The sequence below is a fragment of the Haliaeetus leucocephalus genome, unplaced genomic scaffold, assembly GCF_000737465.1.
Source record: "Haliaeetus leucocephalus isolate CR32 unplaced genomic scaffold, Haliaeetus_leucocephalus-4.0 Scaffold306, whole genome shotgun sequence".
In the NCBI taxonomy this organism is placed as follows: domain Eukaryota; kingdom Metazoa; phylum Chordata; class Aves; order Accipitriformes; family Accipitridae; genus Haliaeetus; species Haliaeetus leucocephalus.
Genome location: NW_010972742.1, coordinates 9,675,530 through 9,702,343, shown reverse-complemented (window position 1 = coordinate 9,702,343; position 26,814 = coordinate 9,675,530). Strand labels below are relative to the sequence as shown.

General features: G+C 47.1%; 1 protein-coding gene across 3 annotated transcripts in view; it reads left to right on the top strand.

The window, feature by feature from the left end:
- The window catches only part of EHMT1 (euchromatic histone-lysine N-methyltransferase 1), a 123,179-nt gene that overhangs the window by 90,184 nt on the left and 6,181 nt on the right, over positions 1 to 26,814 (top strand). For 2 of the 3 annotated variants that reach the window (XM_010571035.1, XM_010571034.1), the window contains 14 exons: positions 1,743 to 1,888; positions 6,303 to 6,529; positions 7,228 to 7,392; positions 7,903 to 7,985; positions 9,299 to 9,405; positions 11,354 to 11,476; positions 13,883 to 13,984; positions 14,771 to 14,875; positions 17,567 to 17,721; positions 18,532 to 18,699; positions 19,086 to 19,230; positions 20,208 to 20,285; positions 21,460 to 21,575; positions 24,426 to 24,512. In XM_010571035.1, the coding sequence (XP_010569337.1) occupies positions 1,743 to 1,888; positions 6,303 to 6,529; positions 7,228 to 7,392; positions 7,903 to 7,985; positions 9,299 to 9,405; positions 11,354 to 11,476; positions 13,883 to 13,984; positions 14,771 to 14,875; positions 17,567 to 17,721; positions 18,532 to 18,699; positions 19,086 to 19,230; positions 20,208 to 20,285; positions 21,460 to 21,575; positions 24,426 to 24,512 (1,807 nt within the window). Of the gene's footprint in view, positions 1 to 1,742; positions 1,889 to 4,597; positions 4,742 to 6,302; positions 6,530 to 7,227; positions 7,393 to 7,902; positions 7,986 to 9,298; positions 9,406 to 11,353; positions 11,477 to 13,882; positions 13,985 to 14,770; positions 14,876 to 17,566; positions 17,722 to 18,531; positions 18,700 to 19,085; positions 19,231 to 20,207; positions 20,286 to 21,459; positions 21,576 to 24,425; positions 24,513 to 26,814 lie in introns of all 3 variants that reach the window. The other variant, XM_010571033.1, reaches the window with a different exon arrangement.

Genomic DNA, 26,814 nt, shown 5'->3' with positions numbered 1-26,814 from the left:
GGGGATGGGGAGCCCGGCTCGGGTGGAGGGCGGTGGCTGGGGAGGATGCCCAGCGAGGGGTCCGAGGTGCCCGCCCGGCCCGCTCGGCAGCTCCCCTCCGTTCCCTGAAGGATGCTGATGTAGCGTCTCCCCAGACCGCTGCCACTGCCCCGCAGGATCCTCTTGTTCAGCCCTGGGAAGAGGGGGGACCAGTGGTGGTTCCTGGGTGCTCACCCCCGGCTGCTGTTCCCAGTGCTGAACCTGCCTTGGATCCAGTGTCTCCTGGCTAACCTGGATCCGGCCGTCTGTCCCCCGTTGCTCTTTCACTTTCAAAGGTTGTCTGGCTCTTTCGATAGAGGCACATCAAAGAGCGGGAGGGAGTGTTCGCCACCGAGGGAGGGTCAGGATGGACGAGGGATGCTTTCACCAGAGCCTCTGGATGTCAAAAAGATTATGAAAGTGACAGTTCAGAAGGCGAGGAATGAGCTTTGTGATTTGCGGTCCTAGAGAAAGCTCTTAAACCTTTAAGGTCTTGACAGGATTTTACATGAAAACTGCAAGGACTTTCCCTCTGCTTGTATGTCTTGAAATATCCCATCCCTCTAGGCTTGGTCTTGCAACCTGTTGGCTAAAGGAAACTCCTTACAAGATGAAAGGGGCTTGTGCTTCGGCTGATAGGGTCGTAGGCATGGGCAGGATGCTGCAGGGGGGAGTGCTGCCATTGCCAGGGCAGCTAAAGAGGGATCTCCCTTAGCAATGAAGTTAATCTTTGAAACTTTGCAGCAAAATAACTCTCCTTTCAAAAGCTTAAAAAATAGCAGCATGCTTCCCTCTCACTGAGACTCAATCCCATAGCAGGCTTGGGTAGGGAAAGCTTGGAACACTTCAGGGTGAACCGATCCAAAGTCAAATGTGTGAGGGTTTGCTTCCGTATTGAAAACATTGCAAAGAGATGTTATGACTGTGTAGGATTAGAATAGGAGTGTAGGAGTGTAGAAGCAACCCCTTTGTCGTTAGCCCAGTGTTTTGCAATTACGGGTAACCTAGTGATTGAGTTGAATCCAGAGGAGCATTCATGCTGTGCCCCCATACCTGGCAGTGAGCCCCCTCAAAGGCCTTTATCCACCTTTAAATAGATTTGAAAATGTTCAAAATCTGAGAGAAAGAGATGAGGAGAAGGCAAGAACATCTGAGCATCTTGCTGCTTTCTTTTCCCTGGTTTGTTCTCTTTCCAAAATAAATAATTCTTGGTTGGCTGAGACCAAACAGTCCCAGGAATTTTGTTTTCCCATCTGTGTAATAAGCCTCTGCAAATAGAAGTTCGCGCTTTCCTGATCTTCTCTATTTATCACTCCACTAACTATTCAAATTTCCAACTCTGGGTGGTTTCCTACAAATTTTCTGGTGCCAGAGCACAGTGTTGTGGGGCAGGTGGGGCGGAGAGACAGGCTGATAAAAAATCCGTACCTCATTGTTGCTTTTCCTTGTTGAGGTTTTCTCAGAGTAAACTGTTCTTAACTTGCTGTTCTTGATTTCAGCACAGTCATCTGTAACGTGGCTGGACTTAGGAAAGTACAGGATGCTTTTGCAAACTCCATCTGATGTAAGAAAGGGGTCTTTTTTGCCAGGTTTAGATAATGCCTTGAAAGCGTTTCAGGACATGGAATGGGAAGATGCCAGAGGACGTGGGTGGTGTTGATGGACTGCATCCTTTCTCCTGGAAGAGAGTTTCAGAGTTGATTTACTGGTCTTCTGTACTCCAGGTCTTTCCAATGGTCCTGAAGCAATGGAAGTAGATGGTCTCCAGGAAGTCCCCCTCTGTAGCTGTCGAATGGAAACCCCCAAAAGCAGAGAGATCACCACGCTAGCCAACAACCAGTGCATGGCTACGGAGAGTGTTGATAACGAGGTAGGAGCCTGTCTTTCAGCTTCTCGCAGACCTTTCTGCTGAGGACAAAGACACAAAGAACAAAAAGCTGTGCCGGGAACATGTGTCGGGTCACACAGGGGCTCTGCAGCCTGCTAGACTGGGAACCTACTGGTGTGCGGGAATGGCAGGGCAAACACCTTGCTCGCTAAGCTGAGGGCCCCAGCACTCTGCGTGTATTGCACAGTCGGGTTGAAGCCACTTGGAAGGGAGGCGGTGGTGTGGTCTGCAGTTGGAGAGGTGCTGGGTGGATCTCTCCCGATTGTCCTGGCCTGTGCAGCTGGATCAGGTTTATGTAACAGACACGCTTCAGGCCAAGTGGGCTAAAACACATTAGCATGCATCAAAGTGAGAAAATCCAGTCAGAGGAAGCTTGGAGCTGGTTTTCCTTGACTACGAAGGAGCTGATGCAAACCTTTCTGTAGCCAGCTCTTGAGTTTTGGGAAATTGGCATGCCCTCCGCCGGCTCAGTCTGCCCCAGTCTTCCTCTCTCCTCCTCCCCCAAGAGGCTTCTCTTAGAAAGCTTCCTATGTCCTGGCAGCCCTGTGCAGCCTCCAGGTCTGGCTGACGAAAACGGTTGCACTCGATGCCTTTCAGTCGATTGCAGCTGGGCTAGTTGGGCTCTCCTGGTTCCAGAAGTGTGGAAGTAAGTGGCAGAAGTGACTCCTTCCCAGAGTCTGGAAAGTGAGACTGCGGAACAGGAACAGACTCAGTAGACTCTCCTTTTACTGGGAGGCACTTGGGTTTCTTTTAAGCTTCACCTCAGCTGCAGTCACACTGCAGCGCTCTGATACTTGCTGGTAGTAGGACAAGGAGTGAGAATATCCCTAGTTCTCCTGTGGGATCCCAGGAGAAGGGTGGATGGAGGGAGAAAGAGATAATCAGATTTGCAGCCCAGCTCTGCTTCTGTTAGTACATGCTGGTACCTATAGAGAAAGGAACTTCCAAAGCATGGCAAAATTGATTCATTAAAGAGAGAATGCCCTGGAGCCTTGTAGGAGAGAGGGGGACCCCAGGGCTTCTAAATAAACAAAAGGTATTTGAAAGAGTTCCTTCTCATGTAGATGGTGGTTTGACAGTTCTGTCCCTGGATAAATCAGAGAAAGGAATAGCAAAGGCCATGCTTTATGTTAGATACTTTTTCATAATGGGATAAGTGACTCATAGATGTTATAAGAATATTATACATGTGAATAGTGGGTTCTCCAGACTGTCATGTCCTTGGAGGATGTTATAAATAGTTATGAGCACCGTGCTGTACTCTCTAATGGTTGGAAAATAGCAATTAATCATTTCGTACTTTTTTTAGAGTTTCTAACAAATAATATAGCATGACGTAATAATGCAGGGACTTCCTCACACGGACAGTGCAGCTTTTCAGGTGTTAATCAAATTTCCTCAGCTCATAAGTAAAAATCAATGCAATGGTCCTCTCCTGCCAGCCCTGCAGCCTCTGGGCTCTGTGTGTTAACGGTGATCAGTCTAGCCAAGGCGTCACAACCACAGGTAGACTTTGCAGCTGGAATTTGGGTAAGTTGAATTAGAGATGCTAGGAGTGAATGACGAGCCTAGGTTAAATCCATTTTCTTTTTCTGTAGGGGTGTTGATTCTGCAGAAGTGGAGTTTAAGAAAATTAGAGAGAAAGTCTAGTTTTGTTGAGAAAAAGCAGCAAATCAAACCTTAGCTAGACCAGAGGGACAGCCTGTTGGTGATGAGCAGGCACCGTGTTCCTGACTGACTCCTCTGCTCATGGTGGCAGCACACAGTAAACCATGCACAGATTTCAGTAGGGATGTTTCCTTCTAGCAGCCTTTCACGTTTATATTTCTAGTTTATAAATGTCCTTTGCCAAGCATCTGGCAAAAGCAAGGTTATTATCAAGAGGAACTTGCAGAACCCAAACAGGGTTGCGTCATGCTAGCAGGTGGCAACGGGGATGTGAGAATGTCATAGATGTATGAATGGGGGCAGCAGAAAGAAGCGCTGATCCTTCTGATGCAGCAGAATGAGTAACACTGATCGGGAAAAGTGAACCCCAATTATGGAGCCTGCTGTCATTAACAGAACAAGGTGGTGCATGAGAAGATAGCTTTTTAAGCCCAGAGCTGTACATTGGTCAAGTCCTTCGGAAAATGTGCTCAAAATGTGACTTTAGCTGAGCTCTCGTGAAAGCCTGGCTATTCATCCCTGTGGTCTGGGCAGGGGCCAGTGCTGGAACCAGTACAGACGATAACTTCGCTGGCAGTGAAGAGCAATTATTTTTCCCTTTATCTTCCTGTGACTTATACTTTTGAACAGTAACAAGATTTAGTGCGTATGGTCTTGTTCTCTTGGTCACCGACACCCGCTCTTCCTGGCAAAAGGAGAGTGTATGTTGTGTGAGTCAGGCCCATGGGACTGCCCCTTCTGCCGCTGCTTGGCTGTTGCGTATTTCCAGTTACGATTTTTTTTCTTGCAAAGAGCAAACGACTCGGGGTCCACATGCATGTTAGTTAGTAAATGATGCATTTCTTCCTGTGAGAGCAGCTTTCACAGCTTCCTGCTGCACTGCTAATGCTATCTGGCACACATCTGAATTGCTGTGAAAAAGCCAGGGCTCATCAAGGCAGTGTGCAAAATCTTCCTCCGCACAAGCACAGAGAGTGTTTTGGTCTCCAGTAATTTCATTTCCTTTAATTTCTCCTGTTCCAGCTGGGCCGATGCACAAACAGTGTGGTTAAGTATGAACTGATGCGCCCGTCTAACAAAGTCCAGCTTTTGGTGCTGTGTGAGGACCATAGAGGGAGGATGGTGAAACACCAGTGTTGCCCTGGCTGTGGATACTTTTGCACTGCAGTAAGTCCGTGCTCTCAATCTAGGGAAGGGGGTACCTGTTGCAGTAGCTGGAAGAGCTGAAGGTGGAGATGGTACCTAAAGGGGTTTACTGACTACCTGGCATCAGCTCCACCTCGTTCCACAGCACATCAGGTGGTGTTTTCAACACGAATGTGTGTGAGGGTAGCTGCAATAGTCACCTTTATCTTCCTGGAGACCCCAAGGGGTGTTACTGAAGGGTTTTCTCTGGGATTTCACACGGTGGAAGTCTTGCCGTAGGAATTTCTTTGGAACAAGGGGTTTTTTTTTCTTTCTCTGTACAGATCAATCGCATCAAAAATTGTATTAGCTGGTTTGTAAATGAATCTGTGTACGCACATCTGTGTCGCCCCACCGGCTCATGATGGTTTAGATGGGAAACCTGAGTGATGGCACTGGAACAAGGCAGTGTTTGAGATCTCCTGCTGCTTCTTCCACCTCTGCCACCGAGGCTTTTAATAGCGTTGGTCCAGTCCTTTAAGTCATCAGCGTCCTAGTTTCCCTGTTGGTAAAGCTGAAAAACACCAATTGAGGGCCTCAGAGGGTGATGAGGAGGCTTAATTGTCTGATGCTAGTGTTCTTCAAGATGACTCAATGACAGATGCTACAGTAGTCTCAAGCATTATTGTAATAAATGGAGCCATCCTGGGCTTTCATACTGAGTCAAAGATCATTTAAAAGATAAAATCCTCAAGACACTTAAAGGCATTTTTGCAAAGCTGAAATAGAGTTAATTAGATTGCTTGGGAGGACCGCGAATTCAGAAGAGTGGGTTTTAACTAGACTTTCCTTACATGCTCGTACATCTCTCAGGGATGTGTCGTAGTTCACACAGGTGAACCTGGGAGTGTTTGTCTGTGCTATCCGTCACTAGTAACACAGAGCACAGTAGGGCTTCAAGTAGCACTAATATCACAGGGCAATGAATTCTGGGGTACCTTCAGTTCAGTTTGAAGGACTTTGCTGGAAAGGGAAAATAATTGTAAGAAAAGTTGCCCAAGTTTGTTGAATGAGCAGTCAGCCACTTTATTGGGGTTAAAGAGCATATGGGGCTGGTTCAAGCAGAGAAGTCGCATACTTTAGGTTATATTGGTGTTAACAGCTGATTTAATTACATTCATGTAGGTCCTTGGATGGTTTGTGCGCAGCTTTGTTAGGTAGTTCTAATGCTCGCTCAGCACAGAGGTCTGAAGTTTTCTTTTCCAGTTTTGGGGGCGTCCTTACAGTACACTGGCACTTCTAGAAACATAAGCAAGAACTTCAAGCGTTAGAGGAAAGAGCTGGAAATTGGGACTTCTTGGTTCTGTTTCCCAAACACAATTAAAAAATTTGCTTTGCAGTCCCTAACCAAGTGAGTTTTTTCCCTGTTACCTTGGTTTTTGTTCTCTTCTAAAGAAGTGGCAGTGCTTGCTTACTGTATTGGAAGCGCTAGGGACAAGAGTGGTGGTGAATGAAGTATTTAAGAGATCTGCGGATGAAGCATGTAGAAGGGGTAAGGCACATAGTGACCAAGGTGTGAATTTCTTCTATGTGGTTTTTTTAGGGCACTTTCATGGAGTGTCAGCCGGAGAGCAGCATCTCCCACCGTTTCCACAAGAACTGTGCCTCCCAGGTTAACGACATGAGCTACTGCCCACACTGCGGGGAAGAGGCCTCCAAGGCAAAGGAGGTGACAATAGCAAAAGCAGACACAACCTCAACGGTGTCGCTGACCTACGAGCAGCAGAAACCAGCAGCTGTGGAAGGAAGAGCCGACACCACAACGGGGAGGTGAGCTTGGGAGCACGTGGTGATCTCAAACCTCATGCCAGACCTTACTTTGCACTTGAATGCTTGTTCTCTTCCTGGTGGAGCAAAGTGCTTTCTGGTCCAGCTCTGAAAGCTGCAGGAATCTGTAAGTGTGTTTTGTGTTGCTCGCTGTGTTGGAGAAGAGCGCAGCAGCCACAGGGTGAGCTATGAAGATAGGAGGGTTTCAGGATTTAAAACCATTCCTTCCTCTTATTGTTAGGAATGGAATAATAGTGGAATGAGTTGATGTTGCCAGGTCTGCCAAGTGACAGGGAAATTCATGCAGTACCTAGCTGTAGCTCCTGACTTGCACCAATGGGCACAAGTATAAAGAGAGGATGAAAACACAGAGGAAAACACAAATCAAGCCATCCCTGCATTGAACAGTGCTCTGACTTCCCGTCTGATCTGATCTTGTTCTGGTGGCTTTTACAACTTGCTCCATGTTCCTGGGTTTCCTGTAGCACAGAGTACATCAAAATGTAATCAAAGGGCAGTGCAACTCCTTTTTGGGGCAAGTTCTTACTGAAAAGGCTGTAGAATATATTGGTTTGTGTTTCAATTTCACTTATGCTTATCTGTATTTAAAACGCATTTCCTTTCCTTCTTTGGCATAAGATACACACTGTTGTGTATTTTTAATGGTTGTGCTTTGGCTGTCTCTCATTTTTTCTCTCCAGTGGCACTGGGACGCGGTTGTCAGAGGAAGACAAGCCAGAAAGTTCGGCTGCTGAAGGGTTTGACATGGCTGGGTCTTCAGTTTTTCCAAAGCCTACTACTAGCCTGACCCAGGGACCAGTTAAAGAAACTCTGGAAAGTGCCCTGATTGCCCTGGACTCCGAAAAGTAAGAAAAAGACTGCTGGGTCTCTCCAGCTCCCAGCAAAGTTACTTAACCTAGAGAAAACTGAGATTTAGCTTCTCTGGATTTTGGCCCCACTCAGACCTTTCTTTGTTCACTTCAGTCATTTGTCACCCCCAACAGATTACTGATTCAAGAGAACAGTTATAGCTCTAAATGTCTTATTGATTTGTCTGGAGGATTTAGTTTTTCACTGGCCCTCTGACTGCAGCTGTAACTACTAGAGTTCCTGTTTACAGTAGTAAGACCCAGAATTTGTTGATGAGTGGCACTGGATAGCTACAGCCCTCATTAGAACAAGGTTGTCTGTGGTTAGAGCTGGAAGTTTTAAGACCTCCTTCTGGAGACTTGTTGATCTTGTGTTTTGCTGGCACTCTGGAGCTGTACCATAGGAACAGACTTTGTCATGCACATGGGGTAGCAGTGGGGTGGGGTGAAATGCTGGGAGTGTTCCTTGGTGAGTATTAATCATGCCTCTTTTCCCCACTCCTGCAGACCCAAGAAGTTGCGGTTCCATCCAAAGCAGTTGTACTTCTCTGCGAGGCAAGGAGAGCTGCAAAAAGTCCTGCTTATGTTAGGTAGGTGGCTCCTTCCCAGGACATTGCATGTCTGGCAGTACTCCCAGCTCCTGCCAGGCAGCTGCCAGAGTCCAGTTCCCAGCATGGCGGCACGTCATATTCCCCACTGCCCCTTGTGAGTGGAGTTGGAGGAGAAAGCCACTTTTGCAAGTGATGTGTCATTGGAAATGGCTTCATCTTTCTGTGAAACGTGGACCTGCTCCCAACTTGTTTTCTGCATTTGGGCATGGTTTTATCCAGAGAAGCTGTTTCTGTCTCCACATGACCTACATGTGATTTTTCCAGTCTGACAGAACTTTTCCTCTCTGTGCAATGGGATAGTTAGGTATTTGCATCCAGTAGAGAGGTAAAAAGATGGGAGTCAGCTGAAGCTGAGACCCATCAGCAAGAGAACAGAAAGGAAAAGCCCTTTAATACGCAGGGTTTGTTTTGGGGGTGCATGGTTGTCTGTCACCAGGTGACTTTGAGCTACTGAGCTTGTTTTTACCAGCAAATATTCTTGAGGAATCTCCCCCTTTGAAGGACACAGTGTTTCCTTGGGATCATTTCCTTTCCACTCCAGTACTTTGCAGTACATTTTTGGACGCTTTCTGTTCTTTTCATTTATCAGATTCTTCTTTTTTCTTCTAGCAAGCATTGGCTTCATTGTTCGTGTCTTCAATAGCACAAAAATGTTATTCATTGATATTTAACTATGGCCTCATCGTATGCAACATGTTATCATGCCCAGACATCTTTGTCTGGCTGTCATCATCATCTGTCAGTCTTTGCACAGCTGTGAGAATCTCTGGCCAGATCCTGAGCTTGTGTTAACTGGAGAGGCTCCATCCACTTTGTAGCGCTGTGTTTGCGGGAATGCAATGAGGATCACTAATATTAACTGCAGTTAATAGTGGTGAGACAAAAAGGCCAGGTAGTACTGACCTGTTGTTTTTTCCAACTTCTGTGTTGCTTTAAACAAAGCAGCATTTTTTTTTCTTTTTATCTTTGTATAGTGTTTGTTGGTTTTGTTGCACTGAGAGATGGTGAATTGTGAATCTGAGAGAGATGGCCTATGTAGAAATTGTAAAGCCTTAAAGGTATTAAATTCCATGGTGTTTCTGAAGCTCTTGGTTTGAGGGCTGTTGCATATCGAATGTCCATGGGACTACCCTGAGAGGTTTCTGGCTTGAATGTGTAGTGATTCGTGAGAAGGGCTGAGGATGGGCTGGGAAACCGTCCTTTAAAAGCCTTTAGCTGAGACCTGGTTCTCCTGTTATGCTTTTCTCTAATCTCTGAATTGTGGTTGAAAGCATCTCTGCTCTGTTTTTCAGTGGATGGAATTGACCCTAATTTTAAAATGGAGCATCAGAGTAAGAGAACCCCTCTCCATGCTGCTGCCGAGTCTGGCCATGTGGACATCTGCCATATGCTGATTCAGGTCTGTCTCCACTACATTCTCTGTACAAGCAGTGTTCTGTGGTTTTTGGTCTCCTGCCCCACATGGCTAAAGCACACTTGGAAATCAGCAGTGAAACATCTCTCCTATAAAAAACCTCCTCGCTCTCAGGGTTTCCTAAGGGAGGAGTGGTGGAGAGTAACATGAGGTCTTAGAGGACATGACTGAAGCTGTCTTTCTAGGCTGTTCTCCAAGCAAGCTTCACTCTCTGGGCAATGAGCATGTGAAGCTTCGATGTAGGGCACTGTGGAGCATGTGGGAACCTATATGCCTAAGCACACCCAGCAGAGCAGTGCATTGCCAGATGTGCCAGCACAGGCTGACCACTGGCAGACTGCAGGTGATCTGCAAGCTGCTGCCAAGTTGTTCTTTGTAATGAAGGCAGGTAGGCTCTGGAGCCTGGAAGCTAGCAGACTCTGTCTTCCCTTCTGTCAAAACCTGAGTAGCTCCAGCAGGATTTTCCTCTGCAGTGTAAATGTCCTGCATTTGAAAAGGAGAGAAGGAAACATGCAAGTTTGGCTTATTGTCTGAGATTTGGTTCTAATTGAGGGAAGATGGTCAAAGACATAGGGGTGCTCTTGTTGAACCTGCTCCAAAATGATGTGAAGAAAAAAGGATTTTAAAAGTTAGAGTTTTTCTTTTTTGTACTGCCATACATTGTCTGGAGTGACTGGAAGTAAGTTTTCTTTATCCTGTGTGACTGGGAAACCTTAAAGGGCTTTTGGGAAAGCAACAATGCCACATCTTTGAAAATGAGCCTGCTGGCATGTTGCATTTCAGTGTCTGGAGTCAGAGGCTTTCAAAGTGCTGTTTGAAGAGGGAGCTATGGGCCTACCCAGCTGCCCTCACTCACTTAAATTACTGCAAGTGAAGACAACGTAATGACTCATATGAGTAAAAGGAGCAAAATTTGTGAGATATTACAAACAATTTGAATTGAGTATCAGTGGGGTTGGTTTGTTTCCAAAATCTTTCATCTTCTTGTCTCTTCCCTGATGTCTGGCTATTGCAGTAGCACAGTATTTGGCTGGGAATGTCCCCAGCTTGTTAAACTCGAAATGCCTCTTCTCTGGTCTGGTTTAAATAGCTCTAGCTATTTAAAAGTAGTCAAAACAAATGCATTCAGTGGGAGGCACCTGGAAGAAATGGGGCCAACTTCTTGTACCAGGTGAACCTGAGTCAGCGTGTCGCTGCTGTAAACAGGTCTGTGCTTCACGCATATATATGCATGCGTGGCTTGCCAAGAATTGTGCTGTCTCTGAGATTGTCTTTTGGTTTTAAGTATTGGGTGGGTTACTGAGCTAAGCCAAAGAGTTAAAGCAGGCAAGATAGATGACGCAGTAGTGTTTTGGGAAAGAGTAAGATTTTGGTCCAAGGCACTCCATGTTGAACTGAACATATGCTCAGAGACCTCTGTAGAAATATTACCATTGACTTCAACAGGAATAGTTAGCTAATCTCCAGGACTTTTTTTACAGCTCCTACCTCTGTTGCAATCAGCAAGTTGTTCCTACAGCTTGTTACATTGGGAAGAGCTGGTTGTTTTTGTTTGTGTCCATAGAAATGATAGACCAGGGAAAACAAAGCTGCTGGAAAAAGGAGGAAGCTGATTTTTCCAAACTGTTACATAAACAATATCTAGAAAATAGCAGTACAAAATCCATTAATAACAACAGTTATTTAGTACCAGCTCTTGGCTTCCTTATGCCCTGGTTACTGGCTATAGAAGGCAGGAGAGAGGGCAGGCAGTGTGTGCTGCTTTCCAAAACAGGTGAAGTTGGACTGCTTTCTTTCCTCTTTTTTTTTTCCCCTGCTTAATATGGCTAAATTTCAGGAAGAAACTTGCTACCAAATCTCTACTCCCACATCCTTCCTCTGCTAACCAGTAATGATTATAACTGTCCTTGTATTTGCCTTTGCCTCTTAACAGGCTGGTGCTAATATAGACACCTGCTCTGAAGACCAGAGGACCCCACTGATGGAAGCAGCAGAAAACAACCATCTGGAAACTGTGAAATACCTTATCAAGGCTGGAGCACTAGTAGATCCTAAGGTAGCAGTTTATGCCTTATCTCTTTTTGCTGAAGAAGCCTCTGTCCACCATTTCTTTCTTGATAAGGTTTTAAGTCTTGGGTGGAGTGCACAGGCAGCGGGGAAATGGACTTGCTTGTCTTGGGAGTAAAGGCTTGGAAAGGCTGTGGTTGTCGGTAGTATCATTTTAATGGTGCAGTGTCCTGGCTGTGATCAGTTTGGGGCAAGTGCTGCCACTTGCTACATTAGTTTGTGGCACCGAATGTAGGGGGTATTTGATTTCATATGGGGTCACTAAGTATTAGTGTCACAAATCCATTGCAGTGAATTTCGAGTTTGATTTCAGTTTCCTTCTTCATAGACTCTAATAATGAGAATTTTGGGGTGACATTTTAAAATGGGCTGGTGCTTGCCAAGCCAGCAAAAATGACAGAGGAAGCTTTGCTTTCCAAAGGACCGATGTGTGGTTTCTTGCAGTCACGCTGCAGTGGCAAAATTGGACCCCTTTAATTTAAACAAATACAATAAAATGCAGCTGTCTGTTTGCCTTTAGCATGCTCTGGTTGCTTTGCAATCTTGGAAAATATACAGATAGTTTATTAGTCCCATAAATCAGATGCTATTTGGAGCACAGGAACCCTCCCCATGTGAACTTCTTATTGTTACAACCTGCTGCTGTTGGCGCACTCCTCTGCTATTGCTGGGGAGCACGGCTGAGCCGGCGTGTTCTTTTCACAAAGAAGCTGGCAGGGCCAGGAGGATTGCACAAGATGTCAAGTGCTGCCCACCCCAAGCCTTAAATGGATCCTTAGAAGCCTGGTTCTGAGCTGGGTAGGGGGAAAGGACAGGACAGGCACATGTGGGTTTATGCTGGCCACTGTCCCAAGTGTCTTGGAGCAATCCAGACATCTCTCACCTGATTTATTCCTGTAGAGAGAAAAGAGGGGGTTTTTTGCTTCTAAAGGTAAAGGGAAGGAAAAAGATCCTGAGCTTGCAAAAGCAAATTAGAAGCCTGAGATCACGTCTGAAGTCTAGACTAGTTTATTATGTTAATTAGTTTCTTGCACAAAATTAGTCATCTTTTTGAAAGCAGCAACATCACAGCTTAAAATCAGCTCCAGCCATTTCAATGCGAAATCCGGTCAGTAACTGCTGCTGGTGTGTGCCGAGCCTGCCCAGCCTGGCCCTGCAGGACTGCTGGGTGGAGGGGATGCTGAGTACAGTGGTGGGCTGGGTGGGGCCTTCTCAGCCCCCAGGGTGAAGCTGTTGGTCCTGTTAATAGGACGGCAAAGCCCCACTCAAAACCTGCAGAAACTTTATATTAAAATATGCCTGCTCTCCGTAGGGTTGAGAAGCTGCACTTGGCTTATGCTTATCTAAGGGGAAAGCTGTGGCATTATTCAGATGTGCCAGGTGTTTATGGGGGTGTAGAAACCCCTTCTTTACTCCAAGAAGCCCACACAGTGTAATCCCTGGCCAGAGACAGCCCATCCTTGCTCAGAGGGTTGCTCCCTAGCCCTGCGATGTGCTCTCCACTCAGCTCTGTCCAAAAGCTCTTGCCTCTGAAGTTACTTCCAGGGGATTAGCTGGAAGGAGTCATTTTGGTTTTCAGTCTTTCATTTCCTCCTCCTTATTTCCTGGTCTCTGGGCCTTGCTATGTGCTAAGCTCTTGGGATATAAACACCTGATAAAAATCAGGCTCCAGCCTTGGAGATCTTTGGTGTTAGTGTGGGAGTGTCTCTGTCATGACTCACAGCCTGTCCATCTCCACCAGACCCTGTACTCTCAGCTCCCAAAGGCATTTTTCCTTTCAACCTTTGCAGTTGTTTTTTATCTCCATTCTCAGCTGTGGGCATGCTGGGGATTTGGTATCTAGGGAGGCTCCTAGCCCCTGTGCAGGACACCCCTTTGCCCTGCTGCCAGGTGTTGGGATAAGGCCTTGTGCTAATAAAACACAGCAAAAAAAAAAACCTGTATAAATGGAGCATTTCAGGTTGAGACAAGGCTACTTTTCTGTTGTAAAGTGCAAGCTCTGCCTCTGTAAGGGATTTCTGTCTCCCCTTGGCTCTTCAGCACACGGAAAGAGTTGGAGAGGGTCTGCTGAGGAAGGGGAGCATCAGTCTGCCAGGGTTTTGGGTTGGTACCTTCCCTGTGCTTCACAAAGGCATCTCTTCCCATAGCCTTTGCACTCTCAGCCTCCTATTCTGCATGGGTTGCACCTCGGAGCTTTGTGTAAAGCTCCCTCTGCTCAGTGCTGGCATTGGTTGCTGCTGCTCTCTCCCCTCCTGGCAGCAGGCTGGGGGCTTTTGGAGTCCTCTGCTCCGTCTGTGAACTTCTCTGGTGTTCCTAAGCATCACTGGTGTCATGCAGACATGGGAAACACTGGGAAGAGATGTCCCCTGAGTGCTTGTTCTGTGGTTGTGTCCAGGATGCGGAGGGCTCCACGTGTCTGCACTTGGCTGCCAAGAAGGGGCACTACGACATTGTTCAGTACCTCCTCTCCAATGGCAAGATGGATGTCAACTGCCAGGTAAGGCCTTTCTGCAAGGGGCAGAAGCTGCTCTTCTCAGGTCACGACCCAAGTCTCAGCAGCGTGCTGTCTGCGCAGTGGTTGCTCAATGCAGTCCTGCTGCTGGGGGGCAGCTGAAAAACATCATAGGGCGACGGTGCCGTGGGCATCCTGGTCTGCCAGAGAAGGCGATCCCCTCCACTGACCTCATGGAAACTTCTCTTCCATGAGCTTTGATTAGCAGTTTCTCCTTGACCCTGAATTAGCTGGTGGGGGCTGTTGTTCAAGGGTGTCGCTGGGCTCCTCCTAGCAGGGGGTGGTGGGATCATGGACATGCTGTGGGATGGGTTGAGCCTGGCACTTGCCATCACAGAGCTTATCCACTGCTGTGGGGTGAAGCAGTGCTGCATTGGGGTTCCTCGTTCTGGGGGAAGGCCAGCTCCCCCAGGCTTCTCAGGGAGCTTTTGTAAGAGCTTTTACATGAGCTGGAGGTTCGTTGTGCCTTTTGGACAGTCAGCTGTATTTGAATGACCTGGATATCAATTGCCAGCATGCTGAGCTGCAAATAAACTCTGGCCTGCTGAGGCGTGTTGGTTCAAATCACACTGGGCTCTGCAGGACACTGAGGGACCTCTCCCTGCAGCAGTGCAGACCAAAGGAGAGTGATGAGACAGACCTGCAGAGGGAAGGGGGTCTGTGGCTCCCAGGCAAAGTGCACCGTGCTGTGGCTGCCAAGCGGCTTGTGAAGCCAGCAGGAGACCATCTTGCCCATTCTGCTTGTCTCACCCTTTCCTTTTCTTCCCATAGGATGATGGAGGCTGGACGCCGATGATCTGGGCCACCGAGTACAAGCATATTGAGCTGGTGAAGCTGCTGCTTGCGAAGGGGTCAGACATCAACATCCGCGACAATGTAAGGTTCTTCCTGGAATCCATTTCAGAAATTAACAATGACATCTGCTGAAAAACCAAACAAGCCTGAGGAAGCAGATTTTGGGTTCAGTGCAGGGAGGTCCAGTGGTCCCTTGACACAGGTGGTTTGGGGCAGTGAGTGAACAGTGTCTGGTGGGAAAAACTACCTCCATATTCTGGGAGGAAGTTTACAAGCTGGCAAGAAGTCCTTTTCCTCCAGCTCTTCGTGACATAGCCCATAAGGATGCTGTACATAATGGTGCAGGCTGTAGTCAGCTCTGTGCCTCGCTGCTTCTAATCCAACTGGGTCCACTGTACTGCCACTTGGATGCTGAACCAGGCAGATCCTCCTTGAGTCCAGACTTAGCAGCTCCACATTGGTCACAGGCTAGTATACACTGGGCATGGGTTAGGGTTAGGGGCATCCTGCATGCCATTTGAGAGGCATAAGTTTGTACTTGTGTTTTCTGGATGGATTGAGCACTCTGCCAGCAAGTATCACAAGCCTGGCTCTTCCTAGGCATAACAGGCACATAGCCACCAATGTGGACAGAGCGTGCCCAGGCTGGTGGCTCAGCGTGCTGGAGCTGGCTCTTGGCCTGCTCTTCACCTCTGTAAATCCTGCTTGAGTGGGATGTACTCTGTATTTGAGTGCCTGGGAGATCTGTGGGCCCAGCAGCGCTGTGTGTTGGGCTGTGCCAGCCGGTTTCACAGGGGCTTTCAAGTAAACAGAGAAGTTACAAGGGAGGTGCTGTCTCCTTTTTTCCCCAGTCATCCAGGTTTTTGTTCAGGAGACTCATTATATCAGCACTGCTCCTCCTCTTTTTTTCTCAGTAGTATATTTCTCATTTTTTCCTTTCTGTCTCTAAGGAAGGATATTGAAACCCCAGAAGTAACTCTAATGCAAGCTTGGGTGTGAACTGGGGTGTGATGAGCTACTCCAGGCTTTGGCCTGTAGATGTGAGATCGTTTGATAAATGAAGGGTAACTGGCTTCACTGCTTTCTGCACAGAGTTGTTATAGTGAAGTACCTACCCCGCCATCAGTTTACACTCTAGCATACCTCGTGACAGTGTATTTTCTTGTCTGGGGCTCCTAGTGCTTTTTTAATCCAAGGTATATAATCAGCTGGTTTGTATTTGTATCCCTAAACGCCTTGTTTTGTGTCTTTGGGTGCTAGCAGGGGTAGGTGCTGGCACATTTGTCTCACGGGGCTCAGAAAGGCTCCAGCTATTCCTGAGGAGTTGCTGTCCCCAGTCTGAAAGCCCCTTCTCTGTAGGAGCCTCTATTTCCATGGTAGCTTAGATAGTTCCCAGGCAGGTCCAGATCTGATACTGTTCCTAAAAGCAAAAGTCAAGGCAAGAGAAGGGGGCTTTTTGGGTTGTTGCATTGCTTCAGAGCCCTAGTGCTGACTTTGAACAAAACTGACTTGTTTGATCTGTCACAGAAGCCTTTTGGCTACCAGTTACAAGATCACACATTAAATGATGAAAATCAGATCAGCTCAGTCAACAATTTACTTGAAAGAAAAATACCCTCTTAGCAGATGTATGTATCGCATATCTGTTACTGTACTTACATTCAGTGTCTCCTGATTGCAGTCATTAAGAAGCAATGTCACTTGTGCTGGGAAGCATCATATTCTGGGAGAAATGCTTTTGATTATAATTATGCTGCTGTTAGGCAGTAGCCGATGCAAGGCAAAGTAGTGAGTCTAGGTGTCTATAATCTGTCTGTGCAGCAGCATGTGGTGTGCAATTGACAAGATTAATTTTTTCTGTAGATTGGTATGTGACGTGATTAGGGTTTTTTTCTGGATGTTACCATAATGGGAGGCAGAAGCCATGTAGAAAAAGGTCTCCCCACTCCCCTGTGTATGTCAATAGCCTCCCCATTTAAGGAAGGATCTAAGTTAAGTTGCAATGACTAAGAGATGCACTTTATTTTTGCTTAAAAAAAAAAGAGAGAGAGAAAAGTTAGGTGATCATTACTATCATTGCACTGTTGTAACTGACGTCTTTAGAGCTTGTCATGGGGAAGGGTTCGAAGTGTGCTGCAAATTGCACTGTAACAGAAAACAGAGTATCATCGCTTAAAATATCTCCATCAAAAAGATGAGTGTTCAGCTATTTCTAGTGCTGCTAGTGAGAGATGAGTACATACAGTATTTAAGAGATGCCTGAAGTCGGATTGATTGCTTTCCCTGTGGCTCGTGGTTCGCTCTCTAGCACCTTCATATACCCTATAGCTTTTGCTGTGCCTTTTTCTCTTTAATTTTGTAGCACTGGGAGACATGCTAGCTTTCCTGTCTGTCTGGGCTGGGGAAGCTCAGCTTCTAGCCTTTTCCAGCATGTTTGTTCATGTCTGTCACCTCTCTCGTGGATTGATCCAGATTGTTTTGTGGCTTAGAGACAGACGATTTGCCTGTGAGTATAGAGAAGGCGATGGACTGCTTTGTGTGCAGCCTCCCCGTCACTGGTGTGCGGAGGCGGCTGGAGTGAGAACTCCCTGCTCGTCTGTGCGGAGATTTCCCTGCCTGCCCTGGCAGTCCCAGCCAGAAAGAACAGTGTAGGGAAGGCGACTGCAAGCCACATGTTTCATGCTGCAGGTGTAGAGCTGAGGATGGTGAAGTCCCAAAGTGATAGGGTTTTAATGCACTAAAGAGCCTCTACTCTGTTTCCTTTCCCTCCAGGAGGAAAATATTTGTTTGCACTGGGCTGCTTTTTCTGGCTGTGTTGACATAGCAGAGATACTGCTGGCTGCTAAGTGTGATTTACATGCAGTGAATATTCACGGGGACTCGCCCCTGCATATTGCAGCCAGAGAGAACCGCTACGAGTGTGTCGTGTAAGTATGGCTCCAGCCATGCCACTTCTCTCCCTTCCCCTGGTCGCTCCTTTCTACCTGGGTGCTGGCTGGCAACCTCGGGAGATCCTTTGAAATGCCTTTGGCATTGAAGCACAAACCAAAATTGGGATGGAGGGCTTGCTTCTCCATTGCCCTGCTCGTAGGGGCAGTGGGTCTGAAATACTAGCTGCTGCCAGAGCTGGTGTAAAAAAGATCGGAAAACGTGGAGTGGTCCTGGAGTCTTGGGCAGAAGCCTCAAGGGGCTCAGCCTGGGCTTCCCAGCAGAAAGGTGTCAGGTGTCCTTGATTAAAGCTTTTTTTTTTTCCACAACTAGCGTGGCATAATATGATAACAGGGCTTTTCCTTTGCTTCATCACTGCTATGAATAAAGTCATCATGTGTACTCACCAGAAGCTGGTGAGTATAAACAAGGGCCAAGTCCAATACCAGTTTCCTGTGGGACTCTTCCATTTCCAGCCTACTCTTCCCACCCCATATCTTTCCCCGCCAGAGAGTTTCAAGCCTGTCTGAAGTTAGGCTGGTACCAGCAAGGTACCTGTCATGCCTGAAGCAAGGCGAGGTTTGCCCAGAGCTCTCGTGAATGCCTAGAGCTCCAGTCTGTGGCTTCTGCCAGCGCCTTCACGTAGAAGGATTCACTGAACCATGCTTAATAAAGAAAACTCAGGTGATTATTCACTACTACAGATTCTTCCTTGTCCCTTAAGGGATAGCTGGAGGATGTGATTCAGCTCATTTTCCCCTTGCGCACTTTCTCTCGGGGGATGCTTATAATTTCTTGCTGTTTTGCAGTCTCTTTCTTTCCCGTGGCTCGGATGTCACTTTAAAGAACAAGGAGGGTGAGACTCCACTCCAGTGCTCCAGCCTTAACTCTCAGGTCTGGGTGGCGCTACAGATGAACAAGACTCTGAAAGAATCATCTACTGACAAGCCTGCCCAGATAGAGAAGGTTGTGAGCAGGTGAGAATAAGTCTGGCTCTGCTTGTGGGTCATGAAATAGAGCCCTTGCACAGGGGAGGCGGGGAGCCTGGTTTAAGAAAGGACTTTAAGTGCATGCTTAGCTTTTTAAAGTGGTGTGAAGGTCAGTTTGAGCTTAGCAAGAACTAAGCACGTGCTGATTCAGACGCGGTTTGTAAATTCATCCTCCAAATGGAAGTATTTGCAAGCACAAAGAACAATCTGTAAGGCAGGGTGGAAAAAAATGAACTCTGTTCTAGCCTGAATTGCTTTCAGGCTTTGAATGCTCAGTGATCAAAGGCAGTAATTCTGCCCCAGGATGGCATTTGAATGGCCCCTCGTTTGGAGGAGCTTTTCGTCTGTGACTATTCTCTTTCTCCCACTGACAGAGACATCGCCCGGGGTTATGAGCGGATCCCGATTCCCTGTGTCAATTCAGTGGACAGTGAGCCTTGTCCTAGCAACTACAAATATGTTTCGCAAAACTGCGTCACCTCCCCGATGGACATTGATAGAAACATCACTCATTTACAGGTGAGGGATCATGTGTATCCACATATTTTTCCTGTCCTGCTGCGTGCATTCAGAGATGTTGCAGTGCACTGCCCCTCAAAACAGGTTTTGCATTCAAAATGGGATTGTCTAGTCCTAATATTGCCATGAAATTTCAGCTAAGGCTGTAGTCCTTAACTCCAGCTCTTGCTGTAGGAGATGGGATTCTGCTTTTCTTGATTTCTGAGTCTTAAGCTAACCTCTGTGTCAGCTGTGTGCTGTAGCATCAGCCATCTGGTGCTGGCTGATGTGGCTCCCATTTATCCTTTTCCTCTGTTCTGTATCTGGAGAATTAGTGAGTTGTTGGGAGACTTTCCTCATGCTGCCTTCCTACTGACTGCAGTATCCAGGCCAAGGTCTTCATTGTGATACTGGAAGTCCTCAAAAGACTGGGTTGTGAAAGCAGAGGTGGGGAAGCGTAGGGTGAGGGTGACCCCTCTCTGGGCACAGCTCTGGGGTGGCTGAAGTGAACTTCCCATGCCCAAGCCCTGTTGTGCAGCAGCTGGTGGTGGGACTCTGTTGGCTTGGGGAGTGCTGGGGAAGCAGCCAGCTGGAGCACCCGTGTGGGAAGAAGCAAGCAGCAGGGGAGGACTGAGACATCATGTTGCATCATCTCCCAGCTCTGGTCCCTTCTTGGAGCTTTCCTTGTCCTCAAATGTGGAGTACAGCTCATAGGGCATGGAGGAAGATTAGTAACACAGAGGGACATCCTCTCATGAGAAATGAAGATGGCTCAGTATGAGATCCTTTCCTGAAAGCTGGGGTCCTTTGACGTTCATTGCACACAGAAATAAATAATGGAGTAAAAATGCCACTGATGTGGCTGGTTTTCTTTCTGGCTAATAAGCTGCAGCAGGAGAAGGTGCAGACTTGTCATTTCCTCTCTGACCCGGTCACAGAAGTTGCTCTTTCGGTTATGTGTGAGTGGCGTGGAGTTAACATCTCTTCTTCTCTTCCAGTATTGTGTATGTATAGACGACTGCTCCTCCAGTAACTGCATGTGTGGCCAGCTCAGTATGCGCTGCTGGTATGATAAGGTGAGGACACAGAACCTCCTGTTGGCTTAGACCAGTGTTTGCAAGCTGAACTTCACAGAATTCAGGGTTTATAGTAATACCTTAAAAACAGTTCTTTGCACAACTCCTCTACTTTTTGTTTTGAAATGCCTGAAGTTGTAGTCTCAGCTTTGAGATGAATGTGATAATAACAAAATGCATACTGGGGAAGCTTTTCTAGTTTTATTTATTTGTGTTACTGTCATGCCAACTGAGCCATTAGTTATACGCAGGTGATAGAGAGCATTTAATAATCCATGCGTGAAATCAGCTTCCATTTCAGAGCAACAAAGAAAATGCTGTAATATGTAAACAAGGGGAGGGTAGTAGAGATATTTTTTTTTTTGCCTGCTTGTATTTATTGTGATCCTTCCGGATGAAGGCAAAGTAAAGACGCAACATTGCCAGAAGTCGGGTTTGTTTTGGGTAAGTATGCTTCAGTCCTCTAGGGAGGTTTTGAGGTTAATATTTGGACAGGTTCTGCTAAGACCAGAAGTTTTGTGAATCCCTGCAAGTTTCTCCCAGGGGGAATACTGGCATGTTTCTTTGCTTTGTAGCCATTTTATTTACACATTAATAGGTGATTACATCTTTCAAGCCTTAAAAGCCAAATTTGTTAAATATAATGAACTGCATCTATTGCTTCCTTAATCCTATATGGTTAGTAAATAATTGGGTTGTAGCTTTTTTGGGAGTGTTATTTGGGAGGATAATGTGGTTCTCAGAACTTGGGTATACTGGCCTTGTACTCTGCAAGTTTAGACTTTATTCCAGAGACAGACTAAACATCCACTTCTCCTCTCCAGCACTGCAAAATGATAATAATGATGATGCACATTGTTTTTTTTGCATGGCACTGTAAGATATTTCTTTTGGTGGTGTGTAGGGTGATGCCAGGCAGCAAAAATCTAGATAGCCTTTTGCTGCTTGTCAGCTGTCAGTGATAGTGGCAAGTGTGCCACTGTCAGGGTGGAGCAAAACCACTGGAGAAGTTGAGGTCTGATGCTGGTTTTGGGGAGGTTGTGGCATGCCTCCACCTTGGGGTTCTCTGGCCTGTTGTTACACTTGGGCAAATTTCTGCTCTTGGCCTGCCTCTGATTTGGAAGGGTCACAGGAACAGACAACTAACCCAGTCTTGAATGCCTCTCCTCTTCAGGACGGCCGACTCCTGCCTGAATTCAACATGGCTGAGCCACCACTGATCTTTGAGTGTAATCACGCGTGCTCGTGCTGGCGAACCTGTAGGAACCGGGTGGTGCAGAATGGGCTCAGGTGAGAAGGAGGATCCAAAAGCAGCTTATCTTGGCAAGACCAACACCAAAATCCTGACCTTTCTAGCTCTCTATTCACACAGCTCACCCATAAACCCACAAAACCCCAGGACTTCCCGAGATAAGACAGAAGCTGGGGCAGGTGCCACCACACAGTGGTGGGATGCAAGTGCGTTCCTGTGTGCTGCCGGTGGGAATGAAACAGCAGTGGGTTGATGAGCTCAATTAATATTTGCACCCTGCCCCCATCACTGTCATGTGAGAACTGTTGTGTTCTATCATCAGCCTGACCATAAAATATATAAATGGCTTGTGGGCTTGCATGAACAGCCTAGATGTAACTTCTCAGGTGGAGATCTGTGAGGAAAATAACAGCAACAGAAACTGCAGAGCCTTAATTTAGAAGATCTTGTAAGTTAGTAGTCTGTATTAGGCCACACCTCAAGTCCTGTGTTCAGTTTTGGGCCCCTCACTACAGGAAAGACATTGAGGTGCTGGAGCGTGTCCAGAGAAGGGCAACCAAGTTGGTGAGGGGCCTGGAGCACAAGTCTTATGAGGAGCGGCTGAGGGAGCTGGGGCTGTTTAGTCTGGAGAAGAGGAGGCTGAGGGGAGACCTGATTGCTCTCTACAACTACCTGAAGGGGGTTGTAGTGAGGTGGGTGCTGGTCTCTTCTGTCAGGTGGCTGGAGATAGGACAAGAGGAAATGGCCTCAAGTTGCAGCAGGGGAGGTTTAGATTGGATATTAAGAAAAATTTCTTTACTGAGAGGGTTGTCAGACATTGGAACAGGCTGCCCAGGGAAGTGGTTGGGTCACCATCCCTGGAGGTATTCAAAAAGCACATAGATGGGGTACTTCAGAACATGGTTTAGTGGGCATGGATGATGGTTGGACTCGATGATCTTGAAGGTCTTTTTCAACCTAAATGATTCTATGATTCTATGTATTAGAAATATAGGCCAGCATGCCCAGACTTGGCTGCTTAAAGTTTCCAAGTTATTGGCATGACTCCCCCTGAATTGGATATCTGAATACCTGTTGGCCTTGGTGCTGCAGATTAGGCTGTTAGGATTTTGATGCCGGGCTAAAACCATAAATATTTAGTTTTGGACCTCTGCTATGGAGAAGTTTGCCACTGCACTAACTTCAAAGGAATCCCACTGGAAAAAAGACTTTTGTGAATTTTTTGTAGTAGTGACAACACTTTTTTTGCAAGCTTTGTAGTTTCAATGACATTTTGCAATGTTAAAAATAAGTAAGGAAAAAGCTCGATGCATTTCCACAGAACTTTACCTCTCTCTGGTTTTCCCTGCCAAGCTCCAGAGCTCCGGTGCCTACGTGGGTGTTTATTTAGGAGCTGTACAGCTAGAGCTGTTGCTTTTGCATTTTTTCCTTGCTAAAGTGGTTTTCTGAAAGATGGGAAGAGTTGGAAACCCAACCATGAGCCTGGGAGAGTGACTCTGTTGGGAAGCTGGAGGTGAGGTCAGGTGCTTGGCAGAGCTATACTTGAGGTCCCTGGGGAGGCAGCAGAGGAAACCTCCTGCATTTGGGCTGCAGCGTGACACATGGGTGCTCCCACTCTGTTTTCAGTGCTTCGTTTATCAGATTTGCTCCAAATTAACTCTGCTCGGCAGCACATGCATTTCCATCTGGCAGGCTGACCCAGCTCAGGTGGGACACTGAGATTGGAGCTGCAGTCCCACTGCTGCCGGTGTCAGCCCCAACGGCAGAACCTGAACCTGAGCTTGGTGCTCTGCTTTTGCCACAATGGACGAGGCAAAACATGGGGGAGATTCCTCAAGCCTGAAATACAGTGTTATAACCGTTTTCTCTGAGAGTGGTCGTTCTCATGAAGTCGTGTTTTGCCCTGGTGAAGGCTCCAGGAGCTGTGAGCAAATATGAGGAAATGTACAGCCCCTAGTTTGAGCTGACAGTGCAAGGGGAGAATGAGTGGGGGGAAGAGGAGAGAAGTACTGGAAAAAGCAACAGGGTGAAGTTAAGGTGAGCATCGGATTTTTCTTTATTCCGATAACAGTGTTGCTGAGAGTGGATTTTGGTTCCCTCGGGGACAGAGCAAGCCTTCCCTAGCCCTGGAGACTGTTCATCCTGCACTTAACTCAAGTTCTGGCTGAGCAGGAGGCAGAATGACTTACAGGATTGTTTCTCTGCCTATAAACTCCATCAGTAAAATTCCACAGAGCAGCTATTACACCAAGAAGTTTCAAGTTGCAGCGTTTCTTCCTTGTCTTTCAGCCAGGGAGTTGGATATGATGGAGTTGCTAAATGCACTGGCCTCAGCAGAGGGCAAAGGGATCAGAGCACTTAGCTGGAGGTGTTCTTAATTCACTGTAAGCTCCCTGCCTTCCCCCTGCAGCACTCCTCCCTGCAGAGCAATGCTGCCTTGAGTCCCCTTCCACCTTCCCTGCCTTCCCCGAAGTGTGGGGTGTGTTCATGAAAGGGAAAAGAAATGCTGGTGGTGGGATTCTGGTATCCCACGTGTAAATTATGAACGGCGTAACCACACAGAGCATCCAGTCCCATACTCTCTTCCCCAGTCCCTAGGTGTGCACCTTGCAAGGTGCAGCTGGGCAGGGAGAAGGGGTTGGTGGACACCTTTCCCTTGTCCCCAGGCAGTTTCCATTGAGCATCTGCCCACATGCTCAGAGCAGTGGTGGGAGTGGAGTGTACCCGCAATGGTGCCAGCGTGAGAACTGGGGGGGGTTGAATATTGAAATCATCTTTGAGTTTGTGGTGATGGAAGGTTTCTGGCTTTTTTGCTCATCTCTCTATGAAAATTCATTGTCTTTCTGCAGATTGCTGCCATTAATGTGTCTTCGTTTCCTCTTTTCCAGGACTCGATTGCAGCTTTATCGGACACAAAAGATGGGCTGGGGTGTGCGAACAATGCAAGACATTCCACTGGGAACCTTTGTGTGCGAGTAAGTTATTCAGCTTTCATTAGCTCAAGCAAATGCATTGCTTCCCGGGGGCTGGGATGGTCTCTCCTCTTTAAGGAGAGGTTTTCATGCAAATCAAATTGGCATTGAGCTGAGCTGCTTGCCCTCAGTCAGAGGTTTCCTGACTCCATTTCCTGCTCTGTTTGTCCTTTTCATCATAGCATGGAGCTTTCTCCACCCCTCTCTGTCTTGCTGGGATCTGTGCTCAGCTCTCTTACCCCTCTGAAACACAAGCAACGGGGGAAAAACAGATTTGAGTTGTGCTGCAAATGTGCTCAACTCGCATGTTCACCCTGGATGTGGGACACTTAAGGCCAAGGCAATTTGGAACAACTTTTTTGTATCGGACCTTTTTCTGTTTCAATACTGACTTCTCAAGAGGTTTTCCAGTGTCACAGCTCTGGCTTTAGTCTGATTCAGCAAAACAGTAAAGCACTTGGCGTTAAGCACATGTTTCGGCCCTGATTCAATAAAGTACTTAAGATCAAAAATGGTCAGATTTATGTCAAGTGAAGAAACTGGGGTTGAACCCCACGGTTTTTAGGCTTTAAAGTGGTATATGTACTTTATTAAATATTTCTGAAAGTGTTTTCTTCATTGCAATACTACAGTGAGTTAAGGCCTTCTAAATAAGGCTTGACTCATGCCCTTCATGGAGATAGGTGCTCGGGTTTTTTAGAACTAGTTTTCGATGTTTCATAGAATTGAGGTGGGGGATTGCGGAAAATTATTGCAGAATTTTAAAAAAAGGAAAAGAAAAATCTGCAGTGAGTCAGCCAAGTATTTCTTCCATGTTAGGAGCTGCCAGACGATAAAATGTTTTTTCAGAGGTAAAGCTTAAAACTGCTGTTTGTGGGGAGTGTCTTAAGTCTGTCTTCAGGTGGGGCTTCCTGTTAAGTACCAACGGTCTCTGTGTCCTGGTTCAGGGCCCAGAGAAGAGCCAGAGCCTGCAAGCAAACTGCTCCCAAACAAAAAAGGCACTGACTTAACCAAATCCTACTGGAATGCTAATATGTGAGAGGACTAAGCAGTGGTGAATAGGCAGCCCAAGGAAGCGGGGCAGCCCTGCGTGTAATGTGTGTAATTAACACAGACGAGCACGCATCAGAGCTGATGGGGTTCAGATACCACAACCATGCTTAACTCTTCCCTCCACCCTTGCCAGGAGCTGCTGACACTGTTTCAGTGGTAGGCGCTGTCTTCTTCATTATCAAAATGAGCTGCGTACTAAAAAGCTGAGCTAATTTATGTCTTGCCCGTGCTTGTTCCTCCTTGTCCCCGTCACTTTCTCACACACACACACGTCATTTACTCAACTCACCAACTCCAGTCCTTCTCTCCTCCTCAAGCCAGCTGCACTGATGTCCTTCCTGTGAGTCTTTGTGTGCCACCTATAGATTTGGTTTCCTCATCTCTGGCAAAGAAGCCCCTGTGCTGGCAGTGCTCAGGGGCTGCTTGCACATAGCATCTTCAAGGATTGGCTCTTGTGGAAGAGCATTTTGCATTAAACGTCTGGATTAGAGCCCTGAGTGGGTACTCTGCTTTGGAAGGAGGGTAATTGTACTGGTGTAAGATGACTTTTATTCCATAATTTTTCACGTATGCCTGCATGGGATGCAAATGTGGAATATTGTCACAGTGCTTTTATTATGCAAAACTCTGCTGGTCCCGACTGTTTCTGTGTGTAAATGCCTTCCTTACACACATACTGCTTTTCAGCCTGCTCTGTACTTCAGATACCGTTCAACTTTTCTCTGTAATCACTCCAAAAATGGTTTCCCTTTCTGTTTCTGCCTGCAGGCTGTCCCTCTGGCAGCCCGCAGCAGCTTCTGTAGGGAGTGTTTAGGAGCGCTCAGAGCAGTTTGGCAGCTGGGAGCAAGGCCCCGCTAGTGCAGTGGCCAGCCAGCTCTCCCACCATCATCTCCAGGGCTCCCCAGACCCCAGCTGCTCCAGAGCTTTCGGCTGCTCCAGACCCTCCTACTAACAGCCTCCGGTACCTTCAGCGCGGTCCTGGAAGCAACAGCTTAGCGAGGGGAGATGCAGCAGCATCGTCCTCCCTGCCCCGCCGAGCTTCCAGGGAGTTTTTAGGCTCTGCCACTGGCAGATGCTCAGGAGACTGGTGTGCTCAGTGGAGGTTTCTCTCTGACCTCCAAATTTGTCACTGCTCAGAAGTTGCTGTTGCTCACCCTGTGCTGACATTGCTGTGGGTTGTTTTGAATCTGCTCTGTTCATGCTTGGTTGTTAGATGGTGTAACTGCTCATTCTGGAAATGGCACAGCTGGTT